Here is a 21074-nt window from a genome sequence, read left to right as displayed (position 1 = left end):
GATGGGGAGGGAGGGGACAGTGGTAAAGGGCGAGGGTCTCTCGTCCCTTAAGTTAGGGCACCGCGGGTCATTCACAGTGAGGTGTACCTTCTAGGGCTGTCGAGGGACCATTACCAGATTTATTCTGGTTAGCCACTCGAGATGGAGTGGGCTTTGCTGCCTACATTGTAACATATAGGTCTCCCAAGGCTCCCAAATGAGACTGAATTCAGCTGACTGGTTTCGCATTCTAAAGACATAGTCTTCCATGGACTTAACATATTGTACATAGTCTACTACTCCCTGCCACTTTGGAGGATGTACCTTCTTCCAGTTCCTGGCTATCAACATTTTAAGTGAAGCCAGCAGGTAAACAAAAAGGTATCTCCTATGGGTGGGCAATTTTTTTTAATCCTATATGAAGTAGGGCCAGGCTTGGATTAGTGACTTCTGGTAAGTTCAATGCAGTACAAACAGTATTTAATTTAGACCAAAGTGGTTGAAGCCTGGGGCACGACCACCATATGTGGAGCGGAGTACCCACCTCCCCACAAGCTCTCCAGCAAATGGGCGAGTAGTCAGGGTATAGAGTCTGTAATTTAGTCGGGACAAGATGCCACCTAGTAAGGATTTTGAAATAGAGTTCGTACATTGTCACACAGTGTAGTGCAGACTTAGTCATTGTAATGGCCTTAGCCCATTCTAGTGTTGTGTGGGTCAGTCATAGTTCAGTCTCCCAAGAAGTCATGTGTCTTGTCTTTATGAGAGTAGGGGTTCACAGTAGCCATCTATTGTGAGAGGTAAGAGGTTTATAGAGCGGGAGGCCCGCTTTCCATCTAATCTCCCAAATGGTGGGACTCTTGATCTTGTCAGTCAGGAATCCCCATGCTTTCATGAGAGATTGCAGTCTCATAAATTCAAACTCCAAATGGCGAGGGAGATCAAACCTTGTCACCATTTCTTGGGGTGAGAGAAGATTGTCATTGAGATAGAAGTCCCCTAGAGAGGAGATCTCCAGCTGCCAAGCCTCACATTAGAGAGTCCCTGGAGAAGAGCAATAATGGGGTGGATAGGTGAAGGGTGGGGGGCAATTAACAGGTTATGTCGCAGCTTAAACCATGTCGACTGGCATGGTTTAAGCTGATTGGATATAGTGATCAGTGAAGTCAAGTGTGGTGGGAACCATAGTAAATCTAAGAGATCAATGTTTGCCGGCAAGGATGCCTGCTCTAATTCTCTCCACCTCGTGGGTGGGAGGTCTCGTCCCCAGGCTGAGGCATGGAAGATCATTGCTGCCTGATGATATAATTGGGTGCTCCGTAGGCCCAAGCCTCCCCATTCTACGGGAGCCTGTAGGGTGGCTGCCGTCACCCTAGGCTTCTTGTTATTCCAAACATATGCATTGAATAGGGCTTGGACATTCCTCAATGTCCTCGCCGGAACGGGAATTGGGATGCATCTCATAATATACGTCAGTTTGGGGAGAATCATCATCTTTAGGGCTGCAATCCTGCCCATCCAAGATATCTCATCGTATTTTTTTTACTTCAGTAGTTTATCGATCACCCTCAAAAGAGCAGTATAATTGTCCTGGAGAACTATGTCCCTATCATGGGACAGGAACACCCCCAAATGTAGTATCCCTCTCAGTGACCATTTAAAGGTATACTGTCTCCTGAGAGCTCTCTGTTCTGCTTGGTCAAGCTGTAGCATGTAGGCCTCCATTTTGGCCACGTTAATTTTATAGTTCGAGATCTCACTAAAGGAGTCTATTAAAGACATCAAGGGTGGGAGTGATGAAACCGTGTCTGTAATAAATAGGGTGAGGTCATCAGCGAAGAGTGCGAGTTTCTGAAGTGAGTTGTGTATTTGGAGGCCCTGAATCAAGGTTTTTTTCTGATCGCTTCTGCAAGTGGTTCCATGACGAGTGCAAAGAGGAGCGGGGAACCCCTGTCTGGTTCCATTGCAGATACAGATTCTCGAGGAGCAGAAGCCAAGTCCCTTGACCACAGCTGTCGGGGAGGTGTAGAGTGCCGCAATCGCTTTACAAAAAGAGTGGGGGATCCCAAATACTCCAAGAACCTCGAACATGTACTCCCATCCCACCCTGTCAAACGCTTTTTCTGTGTCCAGTGACAGGGTGAGAAGGGGTAGTCCCATGTCGGACACCTCCATAAAGATGTTCAATAATCATTGGGTGTTATCAGTGCCCTGTCACCCCTGAATAAACCCCACCTGATCTAGGTGGACCAATGAGGGTAGATGTCGCCCCAGTCTAGTCGCCAGGACTTTAGCATAAATCTTCACATCAACGTTGATGAGAGAAATGGGTCGATAGCTCTCACATAATGTTGGATCCTTCCCCTCTTTGGGAATAATCAAAATATTGGCCTCTAAGAATTCTTGAAGGAAGGTACCTCCCTTCGCCGCCCCTTAATAGAGTCGGAGGAGCAGAGGTAAGAGTGTCTGGACAAAGGTTCTATAAAACAATACTGTGAAGCCATCTGGGCCCGGTGCCTTATGGGGTTTCAAGGTAAGATAGCTGCTTTTATCTTGTCAAGGGTGAAAGGGCTATCAAGGTCATCCATAGAGTCCTTAATAATCAACAAATGCCTTTCCTATATCACTGGGGGAGTGTACTATCCCTTCTGCCGTCTTAATTACGGAAATTCTGCTCTGCGCAGCGTGGTTTCTAAGCTTGCGAGCAAGCAGCCTATCTGCCTTATTCCCTTTACAATAGTATAGTTGTTTGAGTCTAAATAGGTTAGACTGGACCCATAGTTGCTATCTCTTATTAATCTCATCTCTGAGTAGGGGCTCCTTTATTCGCATGCTCTAGTTAACTAAGATTCGCGTAGAGTTTTGCAAGCAAAATCTTATTATTTGCCTTTAATTGTGCACCTTTTTTCAGGAAATGACCTCTTAAATAAGCTTTAAGGGTAGCCCACAGTATTTCAAGGCTCGTATCTCCCATGTCATTAAGTCTCAGGAAGTCTAGAATTACCCCATTAGTTGGGGGATCTCCCCCTCAGTGAGAAACTGGTCAGAGAGTTTCCATGATAGTCTGTTGTCAGGAGGTTGTAAAAGTGAGAAGTTAGCACTGACAAGGTCATGGTCAGACCAGGGGCAGATTTTAATACGCGGAGTGTGACATTTGTCAAGGGTCCAGGAGTCGCATAATAGATAGTCTATCTGTGAATAGGAGTTATGTGGCTTTAGAGTGGTGGGTATAATCTCTTTCAGTCGGGGCAAGGCAATGCCATATGTCATATAGTCCGTGCTGGTACACAAGCTTACGAAATGCATTGGATTGGGTAGTCACATTGCGGTTGATCGGATGCGCTCCCATTGTTTTTTTATCTAGTGTAGGATCCCACACTAAGTTAAAATCTCCTCCTATCAGTAGGTGACCTCTCCTAAGTTCGTCTAGCCGTCTCAAAAATGTCCGTAAAAATGGTATTTGTTTCGTGTTTGGAGTGTAAATGGAGGCTAGTGTGCAAAGAATCCTGTTAAGGGTACAAACTATAATAAGGTATCTACCCTCTGAGTCCCACTCCACATGGTCAATCACACAGCAGACATCTCTATGTATCAGGATAGCTACTCCCCTCTTTTTTTCTGAGAAAGAGGTGAGTTTTACAGATTGGGTAGTGGGTCAAGTTTCTGAGTTGTCGTGAGTTTCTGTCCCAATGTGTCTCTTGCAAAAATACTATGTGTAATTTGTGGGTAAACAGATAGTTGCATAAGAGACTCAGTTTAGTGGGGGAATTAAGTCCCTGAGTATTCAGGGTGGCTACTGTTATATGGGTCATGAGTTGCAAGTATCTGAGGTTCCCAGAAGGGCGTTTTATCTAGTCAGGGAGCTTTAAGTCGCAAGGGGGACGAGAGCGACAAGGGCAGGGGGAGAGGAAGGGGGGGGAGGTAAAGGAAGGCGGGGGGAGGGGGTGGGGAAACGCAAGTGTGTCGTGAAATGAAGTCTGGGGAAGTGTTGCGTGGTAGTTGCAACCGCCCGTTATATCTTACTGATATATATATCTTTGATACTGTCTAGTGTATAACGATGTGTATATAAACACTATCTCAATGAGTGGTCTCTCTCTCAGCGTTCGAGAGAACACAACTATTTAAGTGGGGGGGGGGAGGTAGGCATGAGAAGCCTAGGCCCAGTCAGCTATTCTGACTTGCGCTTTAGGGTATCTGTTATGATTCCTTGATCCTGTATCCAATATGAAGTAATGTAGCTATGTCACATCTGTCTATTTGGCTAACTAGTGAGTGGTCGTAGCTATGCCTCAGGTCTTTAAAAATCTCCAAGTGAGGTAGTGTCAACATGAACTCTGAATGGGGGTGTGTAAATGGAATAGCAACCTTGAGGATTGTTATCAGGCATCACGGACGCAGGAGGGAGTAGACGAAGTGATCCAATCTAATCATATGTAAGGTGGAATATTTCTCTACACCCTCCGTCAGGGTCCCCCCATGAATACATGAATACACATGTTAAGCAGCAAATACAATCACTGACTGTAAGAGGACAACAATACGAGACAACAGGGCACTGTCAATCAATTAAAACACGTTGACAATGTTACAATATTACTGGGTGACCAAACCCCCGACCCTCACACACAGGGTGGCTAAGTGTTGAGGAAGCCTAGGGGTATAGGGGCATGAATGTGTTGCTTAATGTTCAATTGTAGAGGATTTTACGGACAATGGGGGTGTGAGGGGCAAAAGATCTGAGTTTTAGTCTCCAAATTCTCCTTAGCCTCAGGAACCTAATGTATCAGAGGGGGGTGTATACGTGTGGTGGTATGGGAGTACTTTTCTATCAAAAACCTGTGTCCAGGGGCCATAAACATGCCCTGATCAGTAAAATGTAGCAGGGTAGCAGGTCTCAGGGCATCAAACGGGTCAGCAACAGGCCAGATCTCAAAACATAAGTAAGACGAGGCTGCTAGCCATCATATGAACATTATAAATTTTCCCAAACATTACAGAGATTGTAAACAGAATTAGAGCACAAGGGGAAGGAAAAAGGTAAACAAGGGAGAAAAGGAAAGAGAAAGGTGGATAATCTATAGCAGATAACATTTATATATAACACAATCAACAAACATGGACTGTCTCCCCCATCTTCGTGAACCAGTGGTTCTAGTTCCACCAAGTCAGCAAGAGTGTCTCTCAGTTAACGGTCCAAGCCAGGGGGAAACAATCCGTAGCAATCCATAACTCTGACACTTAATCAGTTATTTGTTTTTTCAACATCATCTCTTCACATATTTTGCAGAAGGTGCCCTTATAGTTGTTGCTAGCTGCTTAGCCCATAGTTAGTGCCCCACCCTGTGTAGCTTTTTATCTGTTTTTTTTTTTATCAGACTACTATTTTCAAAATAATCCCTTTTAAAATATCAATATTAGGATAATGTTTTTCTCATTCTTGACAACCAAAGGAATTATCAAAAGTCTCTTCTTAATAGGTGTGGAATTGTCAGAAATGTAAGATTCTGTTTGGCAGCTGCTAATGAAATTCAGAATATTAATTTACCTGTTTGTCATTTATTCAGGGATCAGAAAGAGCAAAAACAATTACAAAGTGGCATATCTTTATTCCATTCAGTAAGAGAGCCTGCTGGCTTATGATTTCAGGAAGATCTACCTTTTAATATGCAACTTTTTTTCACTAGAGATATATATTTTTCATGGGCAAACATCTGAAACAGACTAGTAAAATCATCCACTTGGGTTTTTTTTGCAGATATTCACAATCTTTTTTTTTTCTTCATTCATAACAATAATTGTCAGGGGCCTTTTTATTTGCCCAATATGGGTGCCTTTGGTCCTTGCCTATCAGTCTTGAAATGGTTCCGTAAACATGTTACAGAAAGCAATATTTGTAATTACCTAAACATCAGTTTCTTCAAAATCAAAATAAAGCAATATAAAGACCCCAACTTTCATAAGCATATGTTTTACTATGTAAGATTTGCCTTGTAATTTTATCAGTAATCAATAAGGTCAATCTTATTACACCTTGCTCTTCCATTTGTGAGAATTTATACCGGAAGGTGGCACCACTGAAGACTTTTGGGAAGATTCTCTATATCCCTTAAGGTCACAAGACTATATATGCACAGGACAATAAAGCAAATTTCCTATGCATTGATCTGTGATATACAACTATACTAACAGTGAATGTTGTTTCACCTCATCTTTCTGCTCACCATAAACTTTTGAGACTGGTTTGAATACAATATACCATATGCTCTATACAACACGTAGAAATCTATCTTGTGCTGATGAAGTTTAGCAAGACTGAAACAATGTTCTACTTGTGATTTCTCTTGTTTTATTCTTCTATCCTTGCTATGATTTAAAGCCACAGGAGCACTGCACTGGCATGAATGTGTCTGTGCCAGAAGCAAAAAAGGTTAGCCATTGTAAAGCTCATATTGATATCTCTGCTCCAGTAAAATACTGATTTTATCTGTGGAAAAAATGTAGAGGTGTACTATAAAATGATCTGTTGTGCATTACTGTTTTTTTTCCCATCAAAATGTGTATTACCAAAAAAATCCTTGTAGAGTTTATGGGTAGATTTATCAAATGCCGGGCGGACATGATTCGCTGCAGGGAATCATGTTTGCTTGGCATCGCTAAATGCCGTCAGCATACGCTGTTGGCATTTATCATTGCACAAGCATTTCTGGTAAAATGCTTGTGCAATGCTGCCCCCCCATCGTATCTGATCGGGATGATTGCAGTCCGCCACCTAAAGGGTGGTGGACAAGTTAAGGAGCAGCGGTCTTATGACCGCTGCTTCTTAACTTAAGTTTCCGGTGAGCCAGATTCTTCGGGGGGTAGATTGCAGCATCCGCTGCTTTGTAAATCTACCCCAATTAATGTATTTAGTTTGTTACAGTTGCTAAAGCTTGGTAGAAGATGTTTGTTTGGAAACCAAAAAATACATGTAGACATCCTTTAGAGCAATGGGTTAATTTTCACATTAGATATTTGTGGCGTCATTTCAGTTGCTGGGTCTTAGTCAAGCTGTTATATTTTGTGACAGCACATTTTGGCCCCAATTTATCAAAGGTCTTGCGGACCTGATCCGACACTGCGGATCAGGTCCACAAGACCTCGCTAAATGCGGAGAGCAATACGCTCTCCGCATTTAACATTGCACCAGCAGCTCACAAGAGCTGCTGGTGCAACGCCGCCCCCTGCTGACTCGCGGACAATCGTCCGCCAGCAGGGAGGTGTCAATCAACCCGATCCTATTCGATCGGGTTGATTTCCGGCGATTCCTGTCCGCCTGCTCAGAGCAGGCAGACAGGGTTATGGAGCAGCGGTCTTTAGACTGCTGCTTCATAACTTGTGTTTCTGGCGAGTCTGAAGACTCACCAGCAACACGGCCCTTCAAGCTCTGTACGGAGCTTGATAAATGGGCCTGTATGTGTGAGTCAGTAATAATGGTACCTGATAGCTCATTGGGGAGGTTCTGAGCCCAGTTGCTAGAACACTAGCAAATACCAGTGTATAAACCATTAAACCTAAATGTAATATTGTATTCCATTTAAACCCTAACCAAGACCTCCTTTATAAATGGGGGATTCACATAAGAGGTTAAAGTGATACTGGACCCAATTTTTTTTTCATTATTTAGATAGAGCATGCAATATTAAGCAACTTTCTAATTATACTCCTATTATCAATTTTACTTCATTCTCTTGGTATTTTTATTTGAAAAAGCAGGAATGTAAAGCTTACGAGTGGACAATTTTTGGTTTAGCACTCTGGATAGCGCTTGTTGATTGGTGGCTGCATTTACCCACCAATCAGCAAAATGTATTATTTTTTTTACCGAAATTCGGGTCCATTGGATTAATTTAAAGTTAGAGTATATTTAACCAAAGTGAAGAATAATCAATCTAATCTAGGTATGGTTGGGTTATCTATAGATCCTCGCAATTATGTTTTTTTTTTTAAAAGGTCTTATTTGAATTCTATGTCGTACTCTAGTTTGACTGAACTGCATGAATTTAATGTGTCTTTTCTTCTTTTTTCTATAAAATTAGTGTTATTGTATTATTTGAAATGTTTTAAGGTCTCAATATGGCCTAAATTGTACAGATTTGATGATCTTGTTTTTCTTTTTTTTTCTTTGTATTTGTTCCCCTGATTTTTTTGTATTGGAATATTTTTTCTTGAAAAGCAATAAAATTATATTAAAAAAAAAAGAAGACCTATTTAGGTTCATTGTATTTGCTTTCTGATGCTTTCAACTAGGCATGTGCAGAAGAGAAACACAGTTTGGTTTGGCCGAATCTTTTGGAACAAATATTCACGGAAATTAGCTTCCCCGAATACTCGTCTGCTGCACTATTCGGTACTCGTTTCTTTTGAACAAAACAAATACTGAGTATTCGTGGGAACATTTACATTTGTTTTTGTAGTACGCACGCTAGAGAGCCGTGCTAATCCTTACCCTTTTTCTAAGAGCCCCAGGCCATGCTAATAGGAGGCTTAGCGTGATAGATCCCAGGGCTCGCACTAAAGGACCTTCTCCTCCAATGAAGGCTGTAGGATTTGTTGCGCTAAGACTTAGTGCAGCCCAGGGAGCATATTTATCAAGCTCCAAACGGAACAGAAGTTATAAAGCAGCGGTCTAAAGACCACTGCTCCATAACCTGTCCTCCTGCTCTGAGGCGGCAGACAGAAATCAACAGAAATCAACCTGACCGAATACGATCGGGTTGATTGACACCCCCTGCTAGCGCCCGATTGGTCGCAAATCTGCAGGGAGCGGTATTGCACTAGCAGTTCACAAGAACTGCTGGTGCAATGATAAATGCAGAGAGCGTATGCTGTCAGCATTTATCGATGTGCAGCTGACATGATCCGCTATATCGGATCATGTCCGCTCGCACATTTAGAAATATACCCCCAGGGCTCTAAGAAGAAGTGTCTGGATTAGCACCGCTCTCCAGGGCACTAGAGGGGTAAGTATTTTAACACCGAAATGTAATTTAAAGTGATAGTAAACCCACATTTTGTCTTTAATGATTCAGATAGAACATGCAATTTTAAGCAACTATCTAATTTACTCCTATCATCAATTTTTCTTCGTTCCTCTTGCTATCTTTATTTGTAAAAGCAAGAATATAAGTTTAAGAGCCAGCCCATATTTTGGTTCAGCACCTGGGTAGCGATTGCGGATTGGTGCCTAAATTTAGCCACCAATCAGCAAGCGCTACCCAGGGTCTGGATCCTAAGCTTATATGCCTGCTTTTTCAAATAAAGATACCAAAAGAACGAAGAAAAAATGATAATCGGAATACATTTAAAATTTGCTTAAAATTGCATCCTCTATCTGAATCATGAAAAAAAAATGTGTTTAATATCCATTTAAAGAAAACAAATGAATACTGATGAATTTCATCAGTATTTCGTCTTTTCCTTTAAATTTAGTTGGTTTATTTGTCGATATTTGTTTTGTGAAAACAAAACAAACATCCATTTTTTTTCCCAAATTTGCATTCAGAACAAAACAAATGCACATATCTACCTTCAACTCTATAATATTGTGAAATACCATCAGTTGAGTACTGATATATGCTTTAAAATGACAATGTATGTTACAAACTTTGACATAAATATATATTTATTTTTATATTTACAGATCACAAAGGAAATAAGAGAAAGGCTGATAACCAGTACAGCTTATTCAGAAAACCACCAACTTAGAGTTTCCCAAAGAGATTACAAATTATTTCGAACGCTGTTCCTTCTCATGATTTCTTTCTTTGTGATGTGGGCTCCCATAACAATAATTATTCTCTTACTTCTTGTTCAGAACCTTCACAAAGACTTTAGAATTCCATCATCTCTCTTCTTTTGGATAATGACCTTTACTTTTTGTAACTCAGTCATTAATCCAATTTTATATAATATTAACTTATTCAAGCAGAAATGGTGTCAGATTATTTTCTGCTGCTCACCTGAAGAAATTGTGGATACAGATACAACGACCAAAAAGCAAGACAATGGATCTAGACAAGATAATCTTTCTACGGTAAACAAATAACAAAACAAAAAAAAGAGAGGTAACCTAAACATTTGAATACTAATGTGAGTATGTGAAAAGCTCTTCAAATGGTTTATAAATCATTTGATTCTCATATTCAGCCAAAGCAGAATATTCAAAGGTTGTGTAATTGCAAGACAATCTCAGGTTGTATGGCTTTTACCCTTGGGATAGTGACTACGATCTGTTTATCAGGAAACCAATGGATACAAATTGCTTAAGAGAACAGTTTATTATGAATTTGCAGCCAATGTCTAATATCTACAGATGCCTCCTGATCTGGCTGTTCATGGTCCAGCAACATATAAGCTAAAGAAGAACAAAGTAAACTTTTGCTTGTAGAAACTCAGACCCATCAGGAAACACTTTTGTGCTAAATTTAGTAAAAAAAAAGATATGAAGTTTTCAGCATCAAAGGACCAGGAAAATTATTAGTTTACTGTCAAACAAACTCTCCTGGGGTATTGTCCATAAGGTTTTGAATATATATAAGATTTCGAAAAATTTATATATATTGATTGTGTGACATTCCAACTTGTGTTTAATGTATTCGAACCCTTTTCTTTAGTTTAATCAGATATGTTAAAAGGATAGTAAAGACCTGGACTTTTTTTATATAAAATGTTTAGTTATGAGTAATGAAACAACTTTGCTTTAAACATTCATTATTTATTTTGTCCACTTTTCATGTAATTTAGCTCTGAATATTGTGGGTTTTCTAATTCTCAGAACTTGAAATGCACCTGTTGATTTCTCAAGGCTAACCCTGCTGTATATCTTTCCCTAGTTGGCAAGACAAAGTACTAGCATTAAATAAAGTATTATGAATACTGATATGTTGTTGATAGTCATAGAATGGGAGTATTAAATATCATTAAAATGTAACTATGCGGGACTTCCGGTGGGCGGAGCTAGCGACTGGCAGCAGGGAGTGAGAGCTCCATGAACTTGGGGCTACAAACTTCTTTATTTTCGCTGCCAGTCGCCTTCCCACACATCAGCCTTGTGGGGTAAGAGTAAATCCCTACCGGCGGCATCCAGTGGAGGGTTTTTAAATCGCCCTCGCCCCCGGGAAAACATAATTGCGCAACACTGCGCGAAGAAACAGAAACTGCCGGGCGCCATATTGGATTGAGCCCACATGCATCAAGCCACGCACCGGAGCTCACTAGCGGGCCCGGAACATACATCCCAAGCTCCCTTGATATCGGAGGTGCATTAGAGACTGAGTAACGGCCACAGCTGAGGAAATACCACAGAATCCCACAAGACTGCACCATACCGGAGCGGACCTCTGCCACATGCACCGCACTACTTCACAAGCAGAGGGGCTATTGTTGCCCACGGATTAACACACCGGAGGGGATCTGGCAAGTAGAAAAGAGCCCTGCAGCATACAATCGTATTTAAAAGGAAAGCCAAGGGAAGGTGACACACTCAAGGTACTGGGATACAGGCTCACACCAAGGGAAGGCCCCAAATGACATCATAGGCTGGGCGAAAAACAGCACAATCACACAGACTGCTTTTTTTTCTTTTTATTTAATCTTCACACACTTGCCCATGCCACTTAAGCCTTAAATTTTGAGTACCACAATATTAGAGTCATTTACACATCATAAAAGCCGCAGCATACTTTCTCCAGGCCCTGCTGATGTGGCTACACCACGCTCTAAGAAGCTGCAAATTTACTGCATGATTCAAACTGGGCCCTGATAAAAGCGCTTTTTTCCTTTGACAAAGGATAAACAGGAGTGCTCCCTGCAAGCCTTTTACACATTCTTCCAGTGCTCCCTCATCTTTAATCAACAGTGACACCTAGTGGCATAATCACTTTATACTATATTTCTATCTGAACTGTGCTGCTGCATTATCAGAGTTTCCTACATCTCACATGAAGGTTGATAAGTACTTTAAACCCCTTACCAGCACACTAGAGGGCAAGATGACGTCCAAATCAAAGCAGACTGACAGGAGGCAACGACATGCTACAGAAACACAGATTGAAAATCCCCCTTCACCAAGCTCCGCTCATCTAGCGATTACTGATTCAGCAAATCTCCTGCAGGAGCTGAAGTCTTTCTTTCTGCCCAAAATGGAATCTCTGCAAGCAGGTATGGACACTTTAACTAGTGAAGTGCGCCAATTTTCAACGAGAATGAATCAGGCGGAACAGAGGATTTCAGACATGGAAGACCGTCAGAATAACACCTCCACCTCTCTCAGACAACTGCTACGCCAGAATCAGGCGCTTCAGGACAAGGTTGACGACCTTGAGAATCGTAGTAGGCGAAACAACCTACGTATAATAGGGATCCCAGAAAGCATCAAAAACAAAGATTTATTGGAGTTCACAGCCCTCACATTCCCTAAGATCTTGGGCATGGATCCAGACCGTCTCCCGCTAGATGTGGAAAGAGCCCACCGCATTGGCCTAGACACTGGCCTTTCTACCACCACAGCTGCTAGACCTCGTCAGGTTATATTTAAATGCCTGAATTACCAAGAAAAACTGGCACTGTTAAGGGCTTACAGATCTCACGATGGGGAGGTCCTCTTTGAGGGAAAAAACTTCTGCTATTTCAGGACTTTTCGGCAGAAGTTACCAAACTTCGTAAAGAATTTGCCCCCTACTGCTCACAGCTCTATGAGGAGGGCAGACAGGTGGCGCTCCTCTATCCGGCCAAACTCAGATTACAGACCCCAAGAGGTGCCAGATTCTTTCGCTCTCCTAAGGAACTGAAAGCCTTCCTAGACGCTGAAAAAACTGCAACCTGACCAATAGATTGGATCATGCTCCATACCACAGGTGATCCGTTTTTTTCCTCCAGATGCTGGATTGTGGCTACATGTGTCACTGGGCACAGGAAACCCCCATGGCCGTGGACATTCCCATTGCTGAACTGGTTGCTCTTGGGAAAGCCACTCTACAGGACACTGACAGGGAGCGGGAGTGGCCCTGGCGGCCTGCCACTCTCTTCACTACAGAGACTCCAGACTCCCTAGGGAGACAGTTCCTGCAAGTTATTATTTTGTTGTTTAAATGTATTTATCTTTTTTCATTGTTCTCTTCTGTATGTTACCCTATTTCTCTTAGTACCGCATACAATGTCCCCTTAACCGACTTGTTTAGCGTTAAAGGCTTATCCCCTATTTTTCAGTTACTATGTACATGCATATACTCAGGGTGTATCATACCGCAACTGCCCCTAGCGGATACTTTCAAATGCCGGATGTGCCTTAACCTCCTTTTTCTTTCCCTCATAACAGAATACCCAGGGGCTGCGGTCGGCGGATGGATTGGCTGCACACAGACAACTGGACCACAGATGAACTCCCTACCTGACTGTCCCTCATTTATAAAGCCAGTAAGTCTCCTTTCACAATACTCCCCACTCCAAGTCCTGACAGCAATACTACTGCACATATGCACTCCTCCTCCCCCGACCACATACAAACTCAGGTTGGACTCACTACCCTCTGTGACACCTTCCACTTTCATCCTAGATCGTGCTTGGTGCCAACATTCCCTCATTGACCTCACACATGGCCATAAACCTTAATATAGTCTCTTGGAATGTGGGAGGAATTACCTCCCTGGCCAAGAGGAGCAGAATTATACAATACCTCAACTCCATACATGCAGACATAGCTATGTTGCAAGAGACACACCTCACTGCTGAGGAACATGAAAAACTTAAAATACGGTGGGTGGGGCACATCCTCTACTCACCTTCAGGGGGAAGGAGACGTGGAGTGGCAATCTTAGTAAGGAAAAATCTACCTATAACCTTCTCCAATACAAAAATAGATGATGAGGGACGTTACATTTTCACCTCCATACACTCCAAAGACTACAAACTCTAATTATGTAATGTGTACGGGCCCAATCACTCCGATGTGAAGTTCTGGGCATCTATGCAGTCACTCATTGCCCAACACTCAGACTCCCATGTTATAGTGGGGGGAGACTTTAATATGGCGCAAGCGTGCCCATTAGACAGGTTCTATGACCAAACTTGCTCCTCTTCAAATAAGGAAAAAGGAGGTCTGTAAATTAGCACAAGAATGGCTACCCTGAAAAAAGAGGTTAGTTCCAAAATACCTCTAAATAATAACTATTAAAAACCAAATACAGGGTGCGCTAATGAAAGCTGCTAATAAAGAGGATAAAGTAAAACTAATAATTGCAGATTATGTTAAAAAACGAGTGGATATGATAATACCATAAAATATATTTTAATATATTTAGATGAACCCTAATACATATAAACTAACAATGTAAATACATTATGTATGAACTCTGAATGGAAATGAAAAATAAATAATAAAAAGATATATAAAAAATAATAATAATAAAAATAAAATAAAAATAAAAATAAAAAAATATAAAACCACCGGTGGAAAAAATCAGGAGGACAAAATGGAAGTCCGTGAGGGGCTTAAAAATGTATCCAAATAAACAAAGTTCATAGGTTAAAATTGCAAATAAAAAATAATGTGGAAGTCAAATGAGAGCATGGAAAGCAGCTGAGTCAGTCTGTGTGGCTGTATCAATGTAACTTTGCATCAATGTAACATTCGAGTAGAAAGTTCCGTGGATGGCTAAAAGGACAATCTGCATTCAAATGGAAAAGTCAGTGACATAAATGATTCATCTTACAAGATGGACTCACCCAGAATACGAAGCTATTTTCTGTTTGCTTCTCCGTGTACTAGAGTAGTAGGTCCGATGTGAACACGTTAGACCCTTGGTGGTTAAGAAATTACCTTTCAGGTGAACAGTATCGCTCCAGCGTGTACTGTGGTTTGCCGGATTGTGCAGCGTGTGCGGGGTCACGTGATATTTTGTTCCAATTAGATGCACGGATTACCGGGTGGTCTGTGGATCAGCGTGTAAGTGATGTCTGCAGATTCTAATAGTCACAGCTAGCCAAACTTGTTGATGTGAGATGGGAAACAATGTTACATAGCAGTTAGGATTGTTTACGTAGAGTTCCAAAGTGGAAAACAACAGAGCGCTCTGTATGTTACATAAGACTTGGTAGTAAAACAATCACAATGTTGCGGATCAACGCGTTTCAGCTGATGTAGCCTTTTTCAAGATGAATTCAGACTGCTTGCTGCTCACCTTTTATAGAGGATAATTGTTTGTGACTCCTCCTTATTGGGTGCTCAGTTTTTTCTTTTTCCTTTTTTCTTAAAGGGAAGTATCCTTTCCATGATTCAAATAGTCTCTCATAAGATAACGGACTCTCATTTTTAAAAAACATAATATATATACAAACATGTATAAGTCTCATGTGTAAAGTTGTAAATGAAAAAATAAATAAAAAATAAAAAAGTTAACATCCTATTTATGGCAAATTATGTATAAAATGAACTTAAATAAAATTCCTTATCTAATTCATATCTAGGGAAAAGAACATATGTTATTCTCCTACGGTGATCTATAAAGTGAAGAAAGAGCTTATTGGTGTTGTGAATAAATAATAACCTAAAACTTATGTGCATATAATAAATTTAATAAGTTTGTTAGATTTGAATAAGTTGTGTAAACTAATCTTATCAGTGTAGTTTGATGAATAGAAGTGAAAGAAATCTAATAAATAAAAGAAAAAATGTATTTAATATTTAATATATAAAAAATGTATAAAATACAATATTATACGAACTAGTGGTGTCTTTTTAATCTTGTGTTTGGTGAAAATTGTGATTGGGGAAAATTTATAGTTAAAAATAATTGCACTTACTAGTGTATAAACTCCTAACTTAGTTGAATTTAATGGCTATTTATAGATGTTGGCAATGGAACCGCTCGCATGTTACATCCGCCAACATAGTGAAGGTCTAAAAATTCATAAGCAGACAGTACACCTATCTTTATATGCGGACGACCTACTTCTGTATGTCTCTAACCCACATATTAATATACCCAAACTCCTGTGTATCTTAGATAAATTCAGTGCGATCTCTGGTTACAAAATCAACTTAGATAAATCTGAACTTACATGGTTACGGAACACAACTGCAGGACACAGGCCTAAAGGTGACCTCTGGCACTTTCACATACTTGGGGATACAGCTACACACTGACATGAACAGGTTGTACCATCTAAATATAAGTAGAACCCTAACCCTTGTTAAAAACCAGCTGGCAGGCTGGAGAAACTTGCCACTATCCCTTACGGGGAGAATTCATCTTTTGAAAATTATTATCTTACCAAAACTACTCTACCCCCTCCAAATGCTTCCTCTACTACTGACTAAGCGTGATTTAAATGCCTTGACGACTATGTTTGGTAACTTCGTCTGGCAGTATAAGAAACCAAGAATTAGCAGGCTCCACCTCGCAATGTCAGTTGACTCTGGTGGACTCAGTCTTCCCAATCTTAGGTGGTACAACTGGGCATCCCTAACAAAAATAGTCGTAGGATGGCTAACGCAATCTGATTATTTTTCACCCCCCATAGAGAAGGAACTCCTAGCACCTACACATCCGGCCTTCTTGCCACATACCTCTCTAGCCTCGCTCCCCCCACACGTAAAACACAATATACTATTTAGGGACACCTTGAGAGCCTGGACCAAACTTTGCAAAACATGGGGGATGGAGTTCAAATTTAGCAAATACTTACCACTTCAAGGGAATCCTAACTTTCTCCCGGGATACACCACCACTGCCTTTAAACATTGGGAACGCCAAGGACTGACTATGGTAGCACAACTGATCAATCCTACGACACAAAAGACACTCCCCTTTTCCGACCTTCAAACACAATACACCCTCCCAGCCTCACACAGATTTGCCTATCTCCAGAGTAGACATTACACACAAACTCTTCTGACTGAGGGACTGACCTCGCCAACCTCTAACAAAATTGTCGCTCTATGTAATTTGGCCTCCCAGGGTAGCCACTCAATCTCTCCCATTTATAAGGCAATAGCCACACACCATGAAACGCAAACACTGCAGGGCATCATTACTAAGTGGCAGGGGCAAAGGGTGCCTGAGGTCACAACAGAACACATCTTGGGTAGTATAGCTACAGTCAGACAAATGACTTTGTCCGCGAGCTTGAGAGAAACACAAATAAAATTCTTACATCACGCATACATAACACCGACAATCAGAGCTAAATGGGTAAAAGATGCGGCGAGTGACTGCCCCAAATGTTCACTGTCTGCCCCGGACTGGACACACCTAGTTTGGGACTGCCCTAAGCTGCAGAGGTTTTGGGGCAAGGTTAGATTTTGGCTGTCTAAGGTACTCACAGCTCATATAACTTTAAATGCAGCCGTCATATTTTTCTTTCAAGACATCTCATTACCACTAAAACACCGAAAATTCGCTAATATGCTGGTGCTGGTAGCTAGGAAATTAATCCTGCAATATTGGGCCAAGAACAGAGAGCCTCCTTTTAAAAAACTAACCCATGCTATACATCAACAGTTTCTGGCAGAACACGCAGACACACAAAGTGTCCGTGATGTTAGAATTAAATCATTCATGACTAAGTGGGACCCGTACTTATTGCATCTACCAGTAGGACTGAGGAGGAAACTCCTGCGCCCCTTCCAAAATTCCATGTTCATGCTAAATGAGAACCTACGAGGACGCTGGTGCATACCAGAGTCGAACTCAGACCCTGACTCTTAACTAACACACTGCTAACCTGGACTGACACAGTCACTACCTCATTGGAAGTCTTGGTGACTACATGTGGGGACCTAGGAACTTGGGCACATCCATCCGCCGACGCAGCAACGCAACAACTTGATCACTCTTTTATCTACAGCTCAAAGGTACTTAAGTTGTCATGAGTTTACGTTGTATGTTTTATGTTATTAGTTGGCATGACTGCATCGGCCCATTGACATAACTAGAATCTTCAGACATCAATACCTATTATGGAAGGCCTGACTTTGCACTACTACTATAAATGCAAAATAATCCTAACAGAGTGTGAAAGTAGACACCAATATAGTGCAGTTAATACCCCGGAGCATATTTCTTCCCATACTTGGTATGATAACACCCTGTAACATCCTCTAGACTCATTGATGCAGTTAGCCAATATCTATTTATGGTTTTGTTTTGTATTGTTTTGTATAGTTTTTGTTCTCTTAAAAGTTCTAATTATGCAGGGAACTTGACCGCTCCACATGGCTCAGGATAATCCGATGGACACAATTCAGACTCAGATTCCTTGAAAAGATCATGTTACACCTCATATTGTTATTGCCTTATGATGACAAGATATTGTACAATGCTGTGTGGCAGTGTTTAAGCTTACCTGTAAAAAAAAAAATTTCAAAAATAAAGTTATTAAAAAAAAAATGTAACTATGCAAATTAATTTTAGATTTGTAAGTAAGTTTGTTTACATTTTTTAAACTTTTACCTCTTTTAAATGAAAAAGTCCCTTCTTATTGCTGTGCCCCATTTGTTGTCTATAACATGTTGTCCCACTGCACTTTGCGATTACATCACTTACAATCAGCAAGTTTTTAGAGACCATTGCTCAAGACGGGTTCTTTACAAATACAGACTCTTCCCCCATCAGCAAAACAAATTTGATTGAATTATTGATGGGTTGTCACTTAACTCACTACAAAACTAGCAAACTGGTTCAGTAGTTACAACATTATTGATGTTTTAAAAACAATGTTAAGGGGTTTGAATGTCTTTGGCTAATGTGCTGCTTGATAAACACCTTGGATCTTCTATCTAAACATTAATTACTAGAAAGGATGTTTAACCCTTAAGAATAATTTACTGTTTAAGCAATACACATTCTATGATTTGCAGGTGCATAAAGAGAATAGGTGTTTGTTACATATATGAGATATATGAGATTGAGGTATTGATAACATTGATGGGTTATAATCTAATCTAACACAATGTTTGTTTAATTATTCAAAGATCCCCCCATAATTTGATTACCAAACTACCATCGGAGTGTGGATAAATCTTTTTAAGCACCCCTGGTCTAGATTTTCTTTAAAGCAGAAACAGTTTGTGAAATTGGAATGATGCTTATCAAGGCAGCTTTTAAATTTAGGAATCGGAATTATATATAAAGATTTATTTTTTTAAACGTGTATTTAATAAGTTCAGAAGTGTGCTCATAATGACTATATTTTTATGGCAGCATATCTAAATCTAGAGAACATTACACAGACATTCAGGCACATAAATAAGTGAATAAATTATATTTTAATAAGATACTTATGTCACAATTCCAGCTGAGCTGGATCTTTCCATTTTACCTAGAACATTCACAAAGATCCTAGGGGCGCGAACCGATATACTGCGTATTTTTCGGCGCAAGCGAGGGAACCTGCGCCGCCCGTAATTTCACCTCGCACTTCGTGGTATCCAATATACGGCGCCGTCAGATGCTAAAGTGGCGTAAGTAGGACAAAATGGCGTTGTTCCGAAAAGTGCACAAATACACATTTTAGTCGTCGCAAGTACTTACGCCAGTAGTTTGTCCAAGTAAAGTCTCAATAAAGTGTAGTTTTATGCAAATTAGGCTAACACTCGTAAAAATTACCCGCGACTCCATCAGAAAATGCGCAACGTAATTACGCTATTCAAAAGTCATATATAAAGCCATGCGCAGCCGCCATTTTCTTCAGTGTGTTTGGATGGTTTGTTGAGCTACAGCACACCACAGTGAGTTTAGGATTAGTAAGAGTAGTGAGAGAGGCGCAGCATAATAGTTAAGTCGGATTTTTGTTTGGGTAAGCTTGTACATTTACTTACACTTATTTTTACATATTGCACACATATTGCATACATACATATACAAAATACACAACACTTTTTTTTTCTAACACCTCACACATTTTATTTCAATTTTACAGTGTGATAGGCTGAGTGTTTGGTTGTGATTGTGTGTGATTGAACTGGGAGTGAGTGTGAGTGTGTGTAGTGTGAGGATGGCAGGGAGAGGTAGGGCGGAGGGGAGCGGAGTTGCAGGGAGAGGAGTATTGTAGCGGACAGGAGGAGCAGCGGGGTCCCCGTCAGGGAGTAAGTGGAGTGGGGAGAGGGAGAGTTAGAAGGGATGATGGGAGGGGAGATGCCCAGAGACCAGGCACACTTAGAAGAGGGACAGAGGGTGCACATGGGGACAGAATGGGGGAGGAGGGAGAGGATAGGGAGGAACCCACACCAGGGACATCCCAGGGAGCAAGCCAGGTGGCCACAGAGGAGGAACGCATGAGATGCCCAAACTTCTCATTCGATGAGAATGTTGCGCTAGTCCAGGCCATCATGGACAACCACAGTGCCCTCTTTGGCCAGGAGAATGGCAAAGGCGTTGCCCGAAGGCGTAAGGCAGAATGATTGGCGGTAGAGGATGCTATAAACAGTGTGGCCCCGCAGAGGAGGACTGTCGAGGGACTTAAAAAAAGGTGGAACGATTGTAAGAGGCGGGTGAAAGAGAAGATGGGGCAGGAAGCCATGCACCAGAGGGGAACAGGCGGTGGTCCACCCCTGGAAACCGAATACAACGTCTGGCAGGAGATGATACGCAGGTCCCTGAGTATCACAGCAGTCCGTGGACTTCCAGGGGCTCGTGACTCAGGGGCTGTAACCACAGCACCTCATGCTGGTGAGTAACATCCCACACACCAGTATTATATGTATTTGAGATATAACATCCTTTAATGTCACACATTCATGTACACAATGAGGAGCATGGTATTTGGCCTACTAACAAAAACATCTACAATTATTTTTAACATTAATGCTACTTAACACAATGCAATTCATAATATGAGGTGGAATAGTGCAATACTAACATGTGTCAGAGTAACACAGGCCACAAGCCACATGTTGAGTTTTCAGTAAATGGACACTAATAGCCATCACAATACTTTTAGCTCAGAAAGCAGGTTCTTTGCCTACATCAGGCTAAAGTAAATTGTGTGACCATAGTGTCACTTAAAGAACACATTTTCTCCATCACTGACATGTACACATAACTATTGTATGAAAC

The 21074-nt window shown here is 41.2% G+C and overlaps 1 protein-coding gene across 1 annotated transcript in view; it reads left to right on the top strand.

Annotated features, from left to right (window-relative positions):
• FFAR4 (free fatty acid receptor 4) overlaps window positions 1-10408 on the top strand; it is a 141795-nt gene extending 131387 nt beyond the window's left edge. Inside the window, exons 4-5 of the mRNA XM_053692916.1 lie at window positions 9662-10054; window positions 10334-10408. Of these exons, the coding sequence (XP_053548891.1) occupies window positions 9662-10054; window positions 10334-10408 (468 nt within the window). The remainder of the gene's footprint in view (window positions 1-9661; window positions 10055-10333) is intronic.
• The last annotated feature ends 10666 nt before the right edge of the window (window positions 10409-21074 follow it).

Source organism: Bombina bombina, chromosome 9, assembly GCF_027579735.1.
Source record: "Bombina bombina isolate aBomBom1 chromosome 9, aBomBom1.pri, whole genome shotgun sequence".
NCBI lineage: Eukaryota > Metazoa > Chordata > Amphibia > Anura > Bombinatoridae > Bombina > Bombina bombina.
This window is presented reverse-complemented; position numbering and strand designations above follow the sequence as displayed.